Source organism: Carassius auratus, chromosome 39, assembly GCF_003368295.1.
Source record: "Carassius auratus strain Wakin chromosome 39, ASM336829v1, whole genome shotgun sequence".
Classification (NCBI taxonomy): Eukaryota; Metazoa; Chordata; class Actinopteri; order Cypriniformes; family Cyprinidae; genus Carassius; species Carassius auratus.
Window position 1 is genome coordinate 11,690,879 of NC_039281.1, and position 19,385 is coordinate 11,710,263.

The 19,385-nt window shown below is 35.8% G+C and overlaps 1 protein-coding gene and 1 long non-coding RNA gene across 4 annotated transcripts; one reads left to right on the forward strand and one right to left on the reverse strand.

The window, feature by feature from the left end:
- Positions 1–467: 467 nt before the first annotated feature.
- On the forward strand, positions 468–4,044 carry LOC113057913 (uncharacterized). Of its 3 annotated transcripts, XR_003277898.1 has the most exons (4): positions 473–967; positions 2,628–2,766; positions 3,259–3,431; positions 3,586–4,044. It is a non-coding gene; the product is annotated as an uncharacterized LOC113057913 (long non-coding RNA). The 3 variants fall into 3 exon arrangements; XR_003277897.1 differs by having other exon boundaries at positions 468–967; positions 3,259–4,044; XR_003277899.1 differs by having other exon boundaries at positions 468–943; positions 3,259–4,044.
- A 41-nt stretch (positions 4,045–4,085) lies between these two features.
- On the reverse strand, positions 4,086–17,615 carry LOC113057914 (PDZ and LIM domain protein 3-like). Its single transcript, XM_026225510.1, has 7 exons — positions 17,056–17,615; positions 11,406–11,557; positions 10,928–11,012; positions 9,900–10,087; positions 5,414–5,541; positions 5,091–5,202; positions 4,086–4,940 (listed from the first exon to the last, which is right to left on the reverse strand). The coding sequence occupies exons 1-7, from the start codon at positions 17,146–17,148 to the stop codon at positions 4,751–4,753; spliced, it is 948 nt and encodes a 315-aa protein (XP_026081295.1). The 5' UTR covers positions 17,149–17,615; the 3' UTR covers positions 4,086–4,750.
- Positions 17,616–19,385: the final 1,770 nt, after the last annotated feature.

Here is a 19,385-nt window from a genome sequence, read left to right on the forward strand (position 1 = left end):
CTCAAAGAAATTATGTAAAAAATTGCTTAGTAAAATATACTTTAAAAAAAGATATACTAAAACATTATTTAATCACACGCGTTTTCATAGAAGTTTTAACAATAACACCACATTTTTCAAAAAACAATTTCTAAAAGTACATTTGTATTTGGGCCTATAATGTGTATGTATTTATTATTATTGTCAGCTAATAAAACCTATGCTTCAGGGATCATATTCATATAACATCTAAGGTTAAACGTAGCTCTTGACTGGTTGAGTTAGATGATGATTAACACTAAACAGTAGAAAATCAGTTGAGTCTCCCCAGCTGGAAATGTCATTGGCTGTTAAAATCTTGTGTTTCTTATAATAAATTGATATATTGATAACATTGAACCTTTTATAATGCTCTTAATTACATGTTGATGCATACTGTATGCATTAGTGAGTGTGGTCACTTATTCCTTATATGAACTGTTTTTGTAGTGTGCACATACATTTATCATCAAAATGTGATAACTTTGACTAAATTCAGTTCCTAAACATTTTTTAATGTTGTAATTTATTACCGCAGTGTGTGGAGAGTTTACTTTTCACCGCGGTTACCAGAATTCCTTTTAGTTTGTGTAACAGGCTGTGATGTAGGCCTACAGGAGAAGAAAAAACATTTATCTTAAACGTTTGGTTTAGGTATAATTTGTTAAATGTTTGATGTTGTACAGTAAGTGTCTACCGGTTTGACGTTTGAAGTTCGATATTCGCAAATTTAGAGATCGTCTCCAAAGTAACGACATTGGTTTACAACAGGCGATCGACTGTCCCGCAAAGTTGGGCTCCAAACTTAATCAAACACACCTGTCTTTAATTTTTAAGTGAGCTTGAAGACCTTAATTAGTTGCTTCAGGTGTGTTTGATTAGGATTGGAGCTAAACTTTGCAGGAGAGTCGATCGTCGGGAGCAGGTTTGGGCACCCCTGGTTTACAAGGTTCTAACTTTAATAGCATTTGAAGAGAATAAAACCAACTGTAACGTGTTAATCCAGGTGTCAGCAATAGCCTAATGCACACCTTTTAGATTTTTTTATATTTATAGTAATAAACTCAAATAATCAGTAAAATTGCTATTTGCACTACTGTAAATGGGCTCATACACAAAATATGCCATAATTTAAAGATCAATAATATTTGAATATAATCATTAAAATCTTAAGAGCAACTATAAAGTCTTCATCTAGGTGCCAGCTATAATGCACACCTTTTAGATTTTTGGTATTTGTTCAAATATACTGTCAAATCATATGAAACTATTGGTTTGGGGGCTATTTGACTAATAAAAAATGACTCTGACAGTCTATCTTACTGAGTAACTGACCTGCTGGACTCGAACTTCACAACCTACACGAACAACACAACAGTGGAGTTATTTTAAATAACTGAGTGTTTACCACAAGGCGTTATATAATTGGAGGTTTGTGGAGCTAAATTTATTAGTGCAAGAATATATAATGCACACTGGATTTAGAGTTTAAAGGAATTATAGCGTCATGGTCGTCATTAACTCTCTATATTACAGCTTTTTTCAACAAGTGCTGCATAGAAAATGCCATGTCATGGAGCGGATTGGCATCTTTAAAGAATTGGGATACATATCAATAGGGGACAAATATACGCTTTTTATAGCCTTTAAACATAGAACGTTTGCAGCCAACATAGGTTTAAATCTCTGGTAGAGACAATTAGCACTTGTGTGACTGGTTAAACATGTACAGTACAATATACACACAGGATAATGTGACAACTAGCCCTGCCCCCTGCATAATATTGAAAATGAAAAGTGAATAATTTTGCTAAACTTTTAACGTCCATCTAACGCTCTTTATTTGTCACGGAAAGGCCCATTTAATGACTCCACATACAAGAACAAACAGATGCTATCAGGAGGAGTTAAATCAAAGAGTGCACTCCCTGCGGAATACTTCGAAACACAGTTTAAGAGGATATTTGAGAGAGAGAGGCGCTCACAGACCCTGCCAAAATAGAAAGACAGTATAGGATACAACGAGCCAAAAAGAACAAAGACTTTCTTTCCAGTAACAGAGAGATAAAAAAGTGAGTCCTTCTTTCTTTGACTGACACATGACTGTAGACAATATTAATTTCTCCTTTAAAACAAAAAAAATAATTAAGTAAATGATGACACAACTTTCGTTTATAAGGTGTTTCAAAACTATTGACTAGTGTACTGGTGCAAGGAGAACAAAGTTGCACCTGATCAAGGATATTTCATTAGGGAGAGGTACAGTACAGTAGGCATTGGTTGTCAAGGTCTATGAAAGTCTGAAGACATGAAAAATACCCCAGTTTTTTTTTTTTTTTTTGAGAAAGAAACATGCTTTGTGCTTTTTAATGATGTTTGTTGAGCTGGAAACAAGATTTTGAAAACAAGGATTTCACCAGGTTGCAATAGTTCAAAGCATCAAAATGCAAAAAAAAAAAAAACACAAACCCAGAGGAATAATAGCTTGAGTGAACCATTGAGGCTGCTAATCACAGAACTATTTAGATGTTTGCCATGAAGATTACAGTTTTTACAATTGTTCCTGAAACTGTCCCTACAGTTGCTTAGTAGTTTTCTCTGATTTGTAGATGTGAAGTGGGAAGCTATTATGGGACATTTGAAAGGCCCCATTCAAGCAATAAGTGCCCTACAGAATCCAAGGAAACCAAACAAATCACCTGGAAAAAACTCTTACACAAGTCCACCCAAGAAGGGAAGTGGTTACAGGTAAGCAGATGTGCAAGTTTCTGTGGTTTTGCTGTCAGACGTATTGTCCTTGCACAATAATAGCTATCCTGACATCACCCTCTCCAAGATGGTGTCCCATTCCTCAGACCCCTATGACAGAGCCAAGGAAATGCTAAAGGTATTTTTTAGGTCTACATAAATGAGATTTTCAATCCGACTCCCAGGTCCTTGTTTTAATCACCTGACAGTATAATTCTATGCAAGCAGATTACTGTGTTCTCTTTTTCTAATGAGAGAGATAACTTGTTTACCATCGTGAGATCATGGCAAACAAATATATGCTAAAATATGGAGCATTTCGTTTGAACCTTCATCCAGTTGAATGCTTTAACAGCAATCCTTACAAGTGCGCCATGTAAAAAGGTACATAAAGGAGATCATACACAGTTTAAAAATGTTCAAGAAGTGCATATGGAAAGAGTTGTATAAAGTTTCCATCTTGGAACAGTTTGTGCCATCTTTTTTGTGCAGACTGGAGGCATGAAAGCAGGAACATTTGGTTGCTACCCCACCTACTTTGCAGAACCCCATGGTACCAAAAAGACCAATTCAGCAATGACGAATAAGGAAGTCAAAATATTTCACCTCTCCCCTGGTCTAAAGAGCACACCTGTCAAGATCATCATCAGTCTCAACATCAAAAAGTAAGCTGGGCTCCAGGAACTAGCACCAAAACTCATATTACACTCCAAACAGTGCTTAATGTTTGCACAATAATCAGTAATATCAGTTGCTCAATATGTTCTACAGGCAAAGACACTGCAGGTTCACAGTAATGTGACTTTCTTTATTTTACAGGGCTGTGAGTTCCACAAACTATAATCGAATCCCCTCTGTGATGGCATATTGAGAACTTGTGATGTCTTCAGGTGAATAAATGAATGTTATATATTGGTTTTTAGATCAAAGAGTTGATATTTTTAATTGAATTTATATAATTATCTTAATTGATAAAGATAAACTCTTTTAAGATATATTATACTTAATACTACACCAGAAAAAAAATTAAAACAACACCTTTGTCTAAAACCAGTTTTTAGTTAAGCATTAAAAATACATATTGTGTTTAACCAGCAAGGTGTAGGCCAAATTTTTACCGCATTTATGTCATTCTCTTTTTTGTTATGGTTAAAACCTTTTATATAACTGTTTGTAAAAGTGGCCTTAAAGGGATAGTTGAGCATATGACAACAGAGTTTTCTATTTAGTTTGAACTATGACTTTAGGTTCATTTAGAAACATGAGAATTGAAAAAAAAAAAAATAAAAAAAAATAATATTCATAGAAATAATATAAACAAAAAGAAAAAAAAATATTGTACTGGGAAACCGATTGCATCGATTGCAAAGTATTACCAAATACTTTGTACAATTCATAGAAGATGGCATATTTAAATTATATTAAGAACAAAATTCCCCTTCTTTCATATTTTGAGAATAACTGAAACCTAAAGGGATTAGTTTGTGTCTAAATGTAGGATTTTCTCTGTACAGAAGGCTAATATCTGAGAAATGAGTTGACGAACAACTTTGCAACAAGAACTAGATAAAGGCCTTAAGAAAGAGTTTTGAGATTATAAATCCCTTTTACAACTGGCATTAACATCCATTTTTTTATGATCAGATCACAAGTTTTCAGTGCTCAGAGTGCTTTGTGTGTTTTAAAATGTTTTGAAATTGTATCAGTGAACCATACTGGGGTAGTCAGAAACACGCGACCATTGCATTTAAATCAATTCATCCTGAACCACAGTGAAGCAATGCCTAATGCATGCTAAAAACCAGGTGTAAACAGTAATGTAGTAATGATTCGATCACTAAAAATGTGTTAATACCAGGTGTTTATGACTTTAAATTGGCATTGTATTTCCCTTTATAAACTAAAATGAAGAAATTAATAATGGAATATCAAGAAGCAATAAACGCAAACAATATAAGTGGTCTAATTTCGACTGTCCATCCCTCTAAGCAGTAGGATATACAGTAACTAGATCATGTCCCTTAGGTGGGTTCATTCGCATTCGAGCATGGGCTTCACAGTACATCTGTCCCTCCACGTAAAAGTAGCCCTTCTGCTTCAAATTCAAGCCACAGTCTGAGCACACGAAACAGGCTGGATGGCGGTACTTGTCCCGAGCTTTCACCACCGGTCCACTGTGAGCCAATTGTGAGAAAAACTTTCATTTAATGAAGTTGTTAAAATGCATGAAAACTATTCAGCGTAGAACATTCATTTCATAAAAACTGATACTATATTCTCAAAGAAGACACAATCTATGGTCTTATGCTGAATGCTGTACTCACACAATGCCAGTGCCACATTTATCACAGAGAGGCAGCTTCTGCAGTGAGGATGTGCTGGCTTGGGTTTTTGTCACTGGGGCTTTTACACTTCTAGTCACCATGGGCCTTGTGCCTGTCAAAGGAATAAAGTGTCTCAGATCCACCTCGCCAATATGAAATGCTTAAGTTAAATAGAGCCTGCAAAACTATTACTCTTCCAGTGCACTTGTAGTTCACCAGAAAATTAGCTGAATTTTAAACTGACATCTTTATCAGTGCAGCAAGCTGTAATTTCTGTCTCATGAAGTCAGAATTACCCCAAATAACAGATAAGGGCAGCTCACCATCACTCTCCACATAGTCTTGCAGGGCCTTGAAAGATCCAGACTGACGTGGTTGATGTGGCTGCTCTTGGTTCTCCTGGAGCATACGGTACACATGAGAGTCTTCAATAGACTTCAGGGATTTAGGGCTGAAAACGGATAAAGGCAGAAGCCCAGAATGTTTGTCCGTTAAGAGAAAACATAATGTTGTGTTATATAAAAGTTTGACAGTGCTCAAGAAGACACTTTATAAATATTATATGCTGGATAAAAGTAAACAAATATATATTTTTTTTTTATTATTGGTAATGGACATGCTGTCCATTACCACAGTTTGAGTTGTTTGAACTGTCTAAATCATAATTTGACTTTAACTACTATTTTAAGTCAATAGTGTGTGCAGTTTTTTATTTTAACATTAATTTATTAACCCCCACCCCCCGCCACCCTTTTTTTTTTTTTTTACATTAAATGCTATTACATATGTGCCTTGCCCCATAGCCTTTTATGGTAGCTTTTTTATTGTATTTAATTCTGTTTCATAGCATATTGGCCATAAACCTGTAAAAGTTTCCATTACTTACATTTGATTAATTTGATTTCAGTGATTTTTTTCCAGTCCTGCATTCTTGAAAATAAAGGTTCCAAAAGTTTTTTTAATTTTTTATTTTTATAATGATGCCGCTGAAATAACTATTTTGGGTTCGCAAAGAGCATTCATTGAATTCAGTGGTGGACAGTAACGGAGTAGCTTTACTTCGTTACTGTACTTAAGTACATTTTTCAAGTATCTGTACTTTACTGAAGTAGTTTTATTTTGAGTAACTTTTACTTTTACTTCACTACATTCCAAAGCATAAGATCGTACTTTTAACTTCACTACATTTCATAAAACATATCGTTACTCCCTATAATATATCACGTGCTCCGACACGCAGAAGCGGTGGCTGATTCATCATGAACGAACTGAGTCTTTTCAAAATAAACCTTTAAATCGGATCGCGAATCGCACCAAACGATTCGTTTACGAATTAGAATGATCCGATTGCAGCTGTTCTGGAGTCGACCACTCACTGATTCAAATGAACCGTTTAGTGTGAGTCTACAGAAGTAAGAACCGTGAGATATTGTGAGCGCGTGCGTCTGATGTTGCTAAAAGTAAGTTATTAATGTCGGAATTTAGGATTAATTATTGTAACTGAAAATCATATTTTTTATTATTTATTTTATATTTTTTATTTTGATAATTTAGAATTATTACTGAAATACAACCTTTTTTTGTTTCAAACAGTTCATTGAACAATAATAAATGAAGTACCTGAAGCTGACAATGAAGTAAATGTATAATAATTAGCAAAGATGATTAATTTAGCGCTGTAAATGCGCGTGTGAGGGGCGGAGACGCGCTGCAGAGCGTCAGACGCGCTTGAGGACCAAACAGAGCGGTAGGAAACTTCACTCCTCTCTCTTTTACTATAGCGATTTATTTTTAGATACGTGATCTGAGTCTTTCATAGAGTTGTAGAGTTAGAGTTATTAGAGAAATATAATTATTTTTTACATTCTTTAGTCGAAGTTTTCAGATCGGCAATTCGGAGCCTGTTCACGACTCTGTTGATTCAGATCGGCACTTCGGAGCATGTTCGCGACACGGTTGATTCAGATCGGGACTTCACAGCCTGTTCGCGACTCGGTTGATTCAGATCGGGACTTCTGGACTTCGGAGCATTTTCGCGACTCGGTTGATTCAGATCGGGACTTCGGAGCATGTTCGCGACTCGGTTGATTCAGATCGGCACTTCGGAGCATGTTCGCGACTCGGTTGATTCAGATCAGGACTTCGGAGCTTGTTCGCGACTCTGTTGATTCAGATCGGCACTTCGGAGCATGTTCCCGACTCGGTTGATTCAGATCGGCACTTTGGAGCATGTTCGCGACTCGGTTGATTCAGATCGGCACTTCGGAGCCTGTTCGCGACTCGGTTGATTCAGATCAGGAGTTCGGAGCCTGTTCGCGACTCGGGTGATTCAGATCGGCACTTCGGAGCATGTTCGCGACTCGGTTGATACCGATCGGCACTTCGGAGCCTGTTCGCGACTCGGTTGATTAAGATTGGGACTTCGGAGCATGTTCGCGACTCGGTTGATTCAGATCGGCACTTCGGAGCCTGTTGGCGACTCGGTTGATTCAGATTGGGACTTCGGAGCATGTTTGATATTATTTTTTAATTCAGATCTCGAAGCAGGAAGTGTTTGTCAAACAGTTAATTGGTGATAAATGAATATTTGAACTTGAGGCTTTTTTTTTAGACGAGTAACGTTAGACAGACATGAATGTTTATTCAGAACGGTACTGAAAATAAATAAATATTGTAGCTGATGCTAAATGTCTAGCAGGCTTGCTGGTGCTAACTTGAGGTAATTTTTATAAATAATGTCCAAATATTTTTATTCAACCACCTATATATATATATATATATATATATATATATATAGATATATATATATATATATATATAGATAGATAGATAGATAGATAGATAGATAGATAGATAGATATATATATATATATATATATATATATATATATATATATATATATATATATATATAGAGAGAGAGAGAGAGAGAGAGAGAGAGAGAGAGAGAGAGAGAGAGAGAGATAGATTACATCTGGGGAGAAAAGAAAGGATGTGATGTTCAGAACATGGTAACTACAGTAATTATCAAAGAGGGGAAGAGATGCACCCCGTTTGGCCAGGGGTGTTCTTACACCGCAGACAAGGTTTGAGAAGGAAAAAAATCATTAAGAAAATATAATTATATTTTCCTTAAGATGTTCTTCCTAACTTCAGGCCTTATTATCTTGTCATATATAACTGTGGTGTTCTGTAAAACCACAAACTTTAAAATACTTTTTTCTTACGGGTGAAGATCAGATGGTCATCTCTGTTATCTCTCAGGTACATCACAGTGTAAGCTTCACAGTGAACATTACTCTCATAAGCGTAGTCCATATCAACAACAAAAATATATCTCGACTCCATATAGTGGTTATTTTGGAAAAAAATCCCAGGTATTTTGAGCAGTAGGATTATTAAAAAAAAAAAAGTGCTAATATAAAATTAAATTAGCCTATATAAAATTGCAAACATCTATCTTTCAGTACTTTTTTACTTAAGTACATACAAAATTGATTACTTTTGTACTTTCACTTGAGTAAAATTGAAAAAGGAGTACTTTTACTTTTACTGGAGTAATATTTTATTATTCGTATCTGTACTTTTACTCAAGTACTTGATTTGTGTACTTCGTCCACCACTGATTGAATTGTTGAAAAGATCCTTTTTTTTTCTTAGTTTGAAGAACATTTTAAAAATCTAAAGAACCTTCAGTCCGATGGAAAGTTTCCATGAATGTCTGGATCTGGAACCACCGAAGCCATTGAAGACCTTTATTTTTAAAAGTGCACATTTGCAATAGTTTCCTATTTACCCCCAAAGTATTTTGAAGTTTTCCATCTGTAGGAGCCCTGTTTTTTTAATCTGTCAGGTCTTTAATATAGCTGTGCTTACTGTATGGAAACAAAGCTCTGGATACCTGGGCCATGCCTGCCTGACTACAGATGACATCTTAGCCTGCTGCAGTGTATCTGAGATATTGAGTATAATGCAATGGGGGAGTTATACTGTGCAGAAGGAGCTGCCTTGGACCCAGCCGATGGGGTGCCAGACATTTGAGCTACATTTTTGATCAGCGTCTGGGATGTGCTGTCACTGGAGTTGTGTAAGGTCAGTTTATAATAGCTAGGTGAACCGAACCAGGAAGCAATCAAATCAAAAGGGCCACAGGGGACACAGAAAAGGATAAATAAGACAGAAAAGAATGGAAGGAGGAGTTAGAGATGTACATAGAGCTTCAGTATATACTTGGCTGTTGCTTTATAATCAGCAAATTTGTTTTAAGCTGTACGAATGCATGAATGTAAAAAAAAAATTGAATATAAAAAAAATTAATATAAAAAAAAGTACAAATTCTACTGTGGTTAAGTGACCATATTTGACTTCATGTAAGGATGCTTTTGTCTAATGACCTCTCTTGGCTTGCAGATGTGAAGGGCTTTGATTTGACATTAAACTTGTGTTCGAAGTAATCAATGTCCTGTAAGACATAAGATATGAAAATATGAATAGATCAGAAGTATGAATAGGAGCAGAAGTCCTCCAAGATCCAACACTGCAGGTTCAAATGTGAATATGTGTTCTGCTATAATATACTAGTTCAAAAGTATAAGATAAGGGGTCGCCCATTCTTATCTCTAACAGAACCCAATTGCCATTACTTCTTTCTATCATAATTTTCTATCCAAATGCTTAGGCTGCTGGAACACTTGTGAGGACTTCTGGAGGATCAGTGTGTGTGTTAGTGGTAAGTGGGCAGCCGGTCGACAGCGAGCAGAGAGAAGTTTCATAGTCTATATGATTGGGGTGATCCATGTTGGCACTCACCCCTCAGGCTTTTCATGCACCAGTCCCCGGATCTGTCCTTTCAGGGCATCCTGGATGTTATCTTGAGAGTAGAGTCCTATGGGAGTGTTGTAGGTGGAGCTCACCACCTGCGTTTTGTCATCCAGACTGGCGGCAGCCACAAAAGGCTGTGCTCTTCTGTTGTGACCTGTGCCAATAGGTTTACACTCCTGCGTGTGTAGGACAGACATACACACTTCATACTCAAAGCCCCACACAAACACCACATTTGCATGCCAGCTTCTACAGATATGACTTTTTATTACCTGAAGATGCAACATAAACTAACTCAAAACTAAACTATCTTATTGTTTTTCCAATGTTTCCATTAAGAAACATTCTTTACTTTACTTTTCTTCACTTTTCTTACTTTCTTTGTTGCAACACTTGCTCACCAATGGATCCTCTGCAGAGGATAATCCTAACGTAATCCACACGACTCCAGTCAATTCACTTTTTTAACTTCAACCCATTTCTTTCAAGCTAAGTCCTCTTTCCATAATATTGTTTACAGTGGGGAAAAACAAAAACTGAATCAGGAGAGAAATATGCGTCTCTCTTATTTTTATTACAAAAAGGCACTGGTATCAGGTGGATTCATTGTGATTTTTTTTTTTTTTTATCAGCTGTTTGAACTCTCATTCTGACGGCACCCATTCACTGCAGAAGATCCAGTATCTTAAGCAAATTTCCATAGTTAACTCTTCCTATAAACGTATTGTGTTGGACAAGGACAGATCAAACAAACAGTGGTACAATTTTTTGAGGGATTTTTAAAGTATCATCTCATCCATCTGCATAATATGGACTCTTATTGCTTTTACGCTTTTAAGTAAATGATGAGAGGATTTTGATTTTGGGGTGAAAGTATCCCTTTAACATGCCTCGTGCACTCTAGTGTTGCTGTGTTTTTTTTTTTTTTTTTTATAATATACATTTTCTTGCTGCATATTATTAGCAGATAAAAAATAAAGAGCTGTGCATTTGTTGTTCTCTTCTATTACACTTACTTGCTTCTTTGCCTCCAAATTGATTTTGAATGGGTTCACTTTCCCTTCTTCTATAACCAGAGGTGACCACAATTTAGTTTCTGGCCTGCAACACATTTAATGCACACAGTAAGACACGAGGTAATCGCCTCCTGTGAAATCATAAAAAAAGATCAAAGAGCACTAAGGGGGGTCATTACTGTGCACCAGGGCCATGACCACTTCTAGCTAGTAAAGTAACGTCAACAGACTGGCATGTACAAGCCAGATGGTTTATCGGGAGGGTATTAATCACAGAGGAAGGACACATTCATCGTTGTTGTAAATAAGGCTCTGGGGGTACTGATGGACACTTTCATAGCAGTGGGTAAAGGCAAATTCTTACAGTCCTCCCTCTGGCTGCAACTTTAAAGGAGGTGAGAGAATGTGATATAAAGTTGTTGAAAGACTCTTAATCCTGTTTGTAACACTATCCTATAATGAGAAAAGCTCATGGTACCTCTCTATCTTGAGGAAAAGCTGATTGTTGGAGGCTTTGATCTTGTTCTGAGCCTCAGCGTGAGTCATACTGTCAGTGGACGCTCCCTGGATGGCCAGGATGATGTCTCCTGGACACAGGTTGACCCGAGATGCCTTACTGCCTGGTGTCACCTGAAAACAAGAACCAGACTTGATAAAGGCCATGCATATACAATGACTTGAATACACCTTTTATAATAAGCATGGTTTTCTATATACATAACTGAAATAAAGCTGAAATAAAATATAGATATAAAAAAATGAAAAATATAAACTTTGAAATAACTGAAACAAGTTTAAGGTGAAGTAGTAAAATTACTAAAATTAAACTAGTAAAGATTAATTAAAATGATATAGAAATGACAAAAGCAATTACAATTACTAAAACGCAGTAAAATAAAAACTGAAAATATAAATCTAATTCAAAAGATAAATAAATAATAAAATAACAAAATAATTTTCCTTAAAAAAATCTTGTACCTGTGCATTTAAGGTGTAAGTATAATGTTTGTGTGTGTGTGTTTTCGTTCTCATTTCTTTTTTATCTTGATGGTTTTACTACGTGTCTTTAGAGTATTTAAGCTTTTCTCAAAAGTATAAAGATTTCAAAACCATAAGAAGCCACCATAATTACAAAGAAATTCTTTCTTACACTTTAGTTTTAAATCTGTGAAAATGCTTACAGGCTGTTCACATAGAAGGCATTTTTTGAATTTTACTGTGTTGCTTTTTCCATTGGTTTTCAATGTGAATATGCATTAGACAGATATCCGTCTTTTTCAGAATCTCACTCATGAGCGATGATTTCCAAAACCACAGCACTCATGTTAAAAGTTTTTAATTCCATTGCCCAGCATCTTGGGTTTTTTTAAACAAAAATAAGCATTCTATTTGAATGGCCCTCAATGACATTCAGTGTAAATGAGAGTGGTTTAGTATGCAGGCCAATCAAGCCAAAGGTGGCTAAAATAGGACTAATTGTGATCTAAGTTACTTTGGATAAAAGTTGTGAATAGTTACGTGCTTAATATGCTTCAGCTTGTTTATAGATTTAGCAAAGATTTGAAATAAATAAATAAATAAAAAGAATCAGATTCTTAGGAGCCTTCTTTCAAAGTCACTACAAGTGTGCAGCAAGCCATGGAGCAGTTTAGACATAAACAGAAAGTGACAGGGGTAGAAACAATCTGTTGACCCTCTGTGGTTTAGAAGTGGACTATCATCCTCTTTTTCATTATCCATCATCCTCTTTTTCATTAATGAAGTCTGACATCATCCCTTATTCCTCTCATCACTGCTGGGCTCATTTTCTTGGGTATTCTCTTCATCCCCCTAGTCATTTATCTCATCACCTCATCCTGTGTGCAGGCCTCGCTCACCTGTGTTCTGACTCAGCTGCTCTATTACTGTATATCCCAACAGCTGACTTTCTTCTAGTTAAGTCCACCTCTCAAGAGAGGAAGATTTATACCAGGTCAAGTCATGCCAGTTATCTAAGACCAGAGGGTTTTAGTTTTCTATCATCAGTGTTTAAGGTCATTACGATTTGTGTGCCTGGACCACAAAACCAGTCATTAGGGTCAATTTTTCTAAATTAAGATTTTGAATTAAGATCAGCTTTCCATTGGTGTATGATTTGTGAGGATAGAACAATATTTGGCTGAGATACAACTATTTGAATATCTGTAATCTGAGTGTGCAAAAAAAAAAAAAAAAAAAAAAGGAAATATTGAGGAAAAAAGCCTTTAAGGCTAAATGAAGTTCTTAGCAATGTATATTACTAATCAAAAATTAAGTTTTGTGATGTTTTATTCCTAATGTATCAATTATTGACTTACGAAGCTAGCATCTCTGTTCCTGTCAAATAACAGACACACTTTAATATCTCATTTCCTAGTGCCTTTCTCACTTTGTGTACACACCAAAATCACATTTGTCCACCTGTATCTTCTAGAGCGAATACATCTCAAAATACATTTATATGACTTCATATAAGTGACACTGATGCCTGGCTGTATTTAATTCAGCAAATGAAAACTAGGCCTTATTTCCCCTGTAGACATCCATTATGGGGCGACTGTAGAAATCGAGGGTTACTGCAAAGAAATAAGCATCCAAATGTCTCAGAATGGACACAATAAAAAGGAGACTGTTCCCTTGGCACTATTTAAGCAAATGAGGGATGTGTTTGGCTCACCAACAAAGCCGCTCTGTTTAGTAGATTGAAACAAAAGGAGCTATGAACTGATATGAATCCATTGAGTGATATGTATCCGATTGTCAGTATAAACAGAAACATGAATATAACAATTGGGGGTTTGTAAGCTATGCATAACCTGTGCAGAAAAAGATCCCCAAGTGACACGCAAACCCACAAGAGAAGCATGTAAGGGCACGCTGAACAATTAGACATTATCAGGCAGAATAAATCAAGGGATAGTTCCCCTAAAAGTTCACATTTATTTGTCCTGGTGTTGTTCCAGACCTGCATGATTTTCTTTCTTCTGTGAAAAAAAAAAAACCCAAACAAAACATGATATTCTGAAGCATGTTTGAACTGTTATGTCCATACACTGAAAATCAACTGGGTCCAAAACATCATCAGATCTCATTGACTTTTATTATGCGCTCTTAAAAATAAAGGTTCTTTGTTGCCATCTACGGTTCCATAAAGAACCTTTAACATCCATGAAACATTTCAATGCACAAAACAGTCTTGAAAAATTATTTTTTTTTTTAGAATACTAAAATAGTTCTTGACTCAAAAAAAAAAAAAAAAAATTGGAACAGAAAAAAAGAAGTGTAAACTGAAAGGTTTTGTGGGGAACCAAAAATAGTTTTTCCATGACATCACTGCTTTGAACCTTTTGAACTTTTTCAAAGTATCTTCTTTTGTGTTCCATACAGGAAAGAAAATCATATGGGTTTGGAACAACATAAGGTAAGTAAATTTAAATTGTTATATATTCTGCTAACATAAAGAAACCTGACATGAGGTTGAGTAAATAACAGAATTGTCATTCTTTGGGAGAAGTGGATAAAGCTCAAGGTTGACACTCAACCATAAACTACCCTCGTCATGCCCTTGAGCAAAGCACTAAACCCAAGAACTGTCTGAACTGAAATGAATGATTTGTTAAAGGTGTCTGCTCAGTGACTGGATTTAGATATATAACAGTCATTTACATTTTTAATTCAACAGTATAATTAAGATGGTCTGATTTTGCTTCTCATAAAAGGCCCCATCTGTGCTGGCATGCACGCATCGATGGAGACTAATGTTACTGAAATAAGAACATCAGGGCTCATAGTATGAGAAAAGAGCCACCTTGCTGGGATCAATTAGTGTATGATAAAGCGGTTTTACAAAGAAACCACACACATTCTGCATTAGTCATCAGTATTTCTCTGCTTAAAGATGAAATATACAGAAAAGAATCACCCCTTTTAAAATAATCAAAGTTTGTTGCTTTGTAGCCTGAGTTTTTGTTTTATCCAGCTCTATTTACTCAATGCAACTTCAACTTTTCTCTACCCACTGTATGTAGCTTTCAGGTTCTGGCACAGGCATACACCAAACTATGAAATGCTAATTCTAATCCATTTCATTTATGTTTGAGTGGATAGTATTGTTTTAGTCTGAAATCACATCCAGTCTCATTTTACTTGGATTCTGCAAGGAAGCCATTAGCTAGGAATGTTAAATAAACCTGGTTTAATTTAAGAATGACATCATTCTTTTCAGCTGAGACTTCAAGTCTACGTTGTACACCTGGAGGTTCCGATTTCCATACTGTGGCCAAAACCAGTGCTGCAGCAGAAAAATATACTTTCTAGACATGTTAATTGTTAGTAAATACCACAGTATTCTTGGAAGAATCTTGAGGTATCATTGTATATTAATAAGGCAATCATCAAAATACTATTAAACCATCTGATACCAGTAAATCACTGTAATGTGGTAACACCTATTTTCTGTTAGGACAATTCATATTTTGTAAGACCTGCTCTTGTGCTTCTAATCAGTGAGTATGGGAAGTATCTTTTTATGACGACCTGTCCGTTCTCTGCTGTGTTTTTTCCACAATTTATGGAGAATGTCAGAACTGGCATTCCACTAATGATATATGTAGGTAACATACCGAATTAGTTAGAGGAGGCAGTTTTCAGTTTTAGTCAGGTGGCGCCTTAGGACCGTCTTAGCCTTCACCAAAATGCACAAACTTTGTAGTTGCTGAGCATAAATCTAACATGCCTCTTATTCAGTTCAAAATAACTTTATCTTTGAAATGGGGCACTTTCACCACCATCTATAAGTATTAGTCAATTATATTTATGAGAGGATATGAGGTTTGAGATGGTGCTGAAATGATTGCTTAAATTAAAGAGATTGTCAAGTTCATCTCACACATCACCAAGTGCTCAGTTAACCTTTGACCTCTTCTTTTACCACAAATGATCAGACTTTATCAGCTGTTTAAAATATTATTGGACTAAGAGCTTTGCAATTCATTCAGACAACAGGTGTCCTCTCCGAAGCCTGTGTGTGTGTGTGTGTGTGTGTGAGAGAGAGAGAGAGAGAGAGAGAGTGTCTGTCCCTGACTTTTTGTGGACGTGTTAGTAACTGGAAGAGAAAAATGCCCAAAAGTTCACGACACGTAATATACACTTTTAGGTACAGCCATAATACATAACCACATTTATGACTCCGATGAGCTGTGAATAATCTGTGTTTTCAAATTCACAAACACCATGATGCAATGGGAGGTAGTATAATATGATCAGTTTGGCTAATTAATTACAGCGTTAGACCTCTGAATATTAATTCAATAATATTCAAATTATAAACACTATTCAAAAGTTTGGGGCTGGTAAGATTTTTTTTGAAGAGGTTTATTGAAAGAAGTCTCTTTTGCTCATTAAGGCTACATTTGAAAAATACAGTAAAAGCAGTAATATTGTGAAATATTTATCCAATTTGAAACCGTTTACTGTTTCAGTATATTTTAAAATGCAATTTATTCTTGTGATGGTAAATCTGAATTCTCAGCATCATTACTCCAGTCTTCAGTGTCACATGATTCTTCAGAAATCATTATATGTTAATTTGACGCTCAAGAAATATTTATTTTTATAATTTGAAGTTTGAAGTCGTTATGCCTACTGTTTCTATGGAAAACATGATACGGTATATTTATTTCACGATTATCAAAGTTCAAAAGAACAGCATTTATTTTTAATAAAACAATTGTAACGTCTTTTACTTTTAATAAATATAATGCATCCTTGGTGAAAACAACATTAATTTCTTAAATTGCAATATTAGAGTAAATCACAATGGCATGAAGATAAAAACTAGGTAATTATAACTAGGCTCTATTGGGAAATGATTGCCTGACAACCACAGATGTTTCTAAAAATGAATGTCAGTTCGAACTTGTGGCTCTAAAAATATTTTTTCTCACAGTACTCCTCAGTTATGTCTAAAGTGAGGTCCTGGGAATGTTATTTTGTGATCCACCCCACTGGTTTCTCATGCCCACGGCAGTGTTAGCCAGCACATCAAAAGCATCTTTATCTCTGAGTGGAATGTGTGAAGCAGCAGACTTTAGCCAAAGGCATTCACTTACCCGAGTTATGGTCAGCGGCTGGTTAAAATCTTTGCCTCCTGAAAGCCGAAATCCCCAAGGGGCTGGCCCATCCAGCACCACGTTCTTTGGCATATCTGTCTTGTTTTCTTCAGCCTCCTCTTTCTCAAAAGTTGAACTTGCTTCCTCAGTTCAATCTCTTTTTTACTGGTGAGAGATCTCACTTCTACCCTGGATGAATGACTCACCCAACCACGACTGGAAGCTAGTGCCTGTCTCTGAGTCTCTTTTAAGCATGCATGTGGGGTTAGGAGAGTGAATGAAAGAAAGATGATGCCTGGATGCCACACCCCTCTGAGGTCATAGGGGTTGACTGAGATCCTGAGGGGTCAAACTCTCTCCCCACATCTTTCAGATCCAACCTTACGCCCTTTATGATTAATCCTCTTTTCTCATAAGTCTTAGCGGTTTGATAACTAAAATCATCCACCAGTGACTCCCTTTGCTCTGTCATCACCCTGTGCGCTGTCTAGACTTTTCTTTCCTAACCGCCGGCCAGACACCTGTGCCTGACTGAGAGGAGTAGACTCCTCCATCATGAAGTTGAGGCTGAGTGTTGAGTCAGAGCCCTTGCTGCTGATGAGCAGATTACAAACTGTTTACAGAGCACAATAACAGAACGTCATATTTTCATATCAACAAAGCATGTGTTGCTCTTTTAAACATCTCCTCTCGGGAATGTAAACAATTTCAATTACACAGCCACATAAGGGAACACTGAAAACTGCATGGATTGCATTTAATAATAATAATAATAATAAAAAATAATAATAATAATAATTAATTGACCTAGCCTAGTGTGTAGATGTCACATAGTTACATTATACATAAAGTGGCTCCAAAAAACAGTTGTGGACAGATAAAACATGCTTTAAAATGTATGAATGTCATTGCATTAAAGGATGAAACATCTGACCACCCTTTTCTCCGAAACTAACTTCACTTTTTTTTTTTGCCATTACTGTTGAACCAGTTAAGTCAGGTGATTGTTTTGCACATACTATGCAAGTTAAATAATGACAAATGTCTTTGTAAAAAAAAAAAAAAAGCATGTTGAATTGCATTAATTGAAAAAAATAATCCATTGTATTAACAGTGCTTGCATTTTTACACATTGTATTTTCATGGCTTGCATTTTTAACAGTTGTTTATATAAGCTGTCGGTATTTCAATTCAAAACATTTCACACACATTTTCATAATTAAAAATTCAGTAATTCATATTCACCTTCCAGAGTTCACATTGTGCATACTGAGATCTGATTAGTTTGTTTGAAGCGCGTTAAATGGGTCATATCATGTAGCTAAAAAGAACATTATTTTGTGTATTTGGTGAAAATGAAATGTGTTATGCAGTTTAAGGTTGAAAAACACATCTGAATATCTGGGTTGAACTGTTCTGGAACAGTGTTGGAAATACAATTTAACCACTGATTTCTAGTTGTTTCCTCTTTTGGAAAACCAATCAAAGTATTTTCAGAAGAGCATACACTACCTGCGTTCAGCTCATATTTTCCAAAATGCCAATATGGTGACTTTTTGATATCGCGTCCAAAAAGTATTCTTGTTGATTCATAATGCTACGGTTGAACCACTGATGGCAGATGGATTATTCTGACGATGCTTTTCATACTTTTTTGGACCTTGACAGTGTATTTTACTTGGCAGTCTATGGGACAGTCACAAGCCTCCCTGTTTTCATCAAAATATCTTAAATTGTGTTCCAAAGACAAACAAAGCTTTTACAGGTTTGGAACAACATGGGGGTAAGTGATTATTGACAAAATTGTTATTTTGGGGTGGAGTATCCCTTTTAGTGTACAAATACTTTCGTGTGGTAACTAAATATAGCACTAATATAGTATATTAGCAGGCATTGTAGTAACCTTCTCAGAAATGAAATCAGAAATTGCAAGTACATCTCACTATTAATAACAAACAAATTAGAAAGAATTAAACCTAACATTTTTATTTAGAAATGTTGAAGTATTTTTATGCCTCCTTAAGGACTTTTTTTTTATTTTCCGTGAAACAAAAATTAAATGTGTCCAGAATAGTTATCATAGTTTTAGTTACAATTAGATCAATTATAAAGCTATTATGAAAAATGTCTAGAGTTTTCATCTTATTGTAGGCCATAGTTACAACAAAAACAAAGAGTTTTCCCCCACTCTAACCTATAGTAAGAGGGTAGCAATGCTTTTGTCTGTTTATGAACTATATGTGTGACATACAAACACTGCAAAGACCTAGTAACGTGCATGTGATACTTGTTTCTAATGTAAAGTTTCAGTAACTACACAGAGAGGAGCG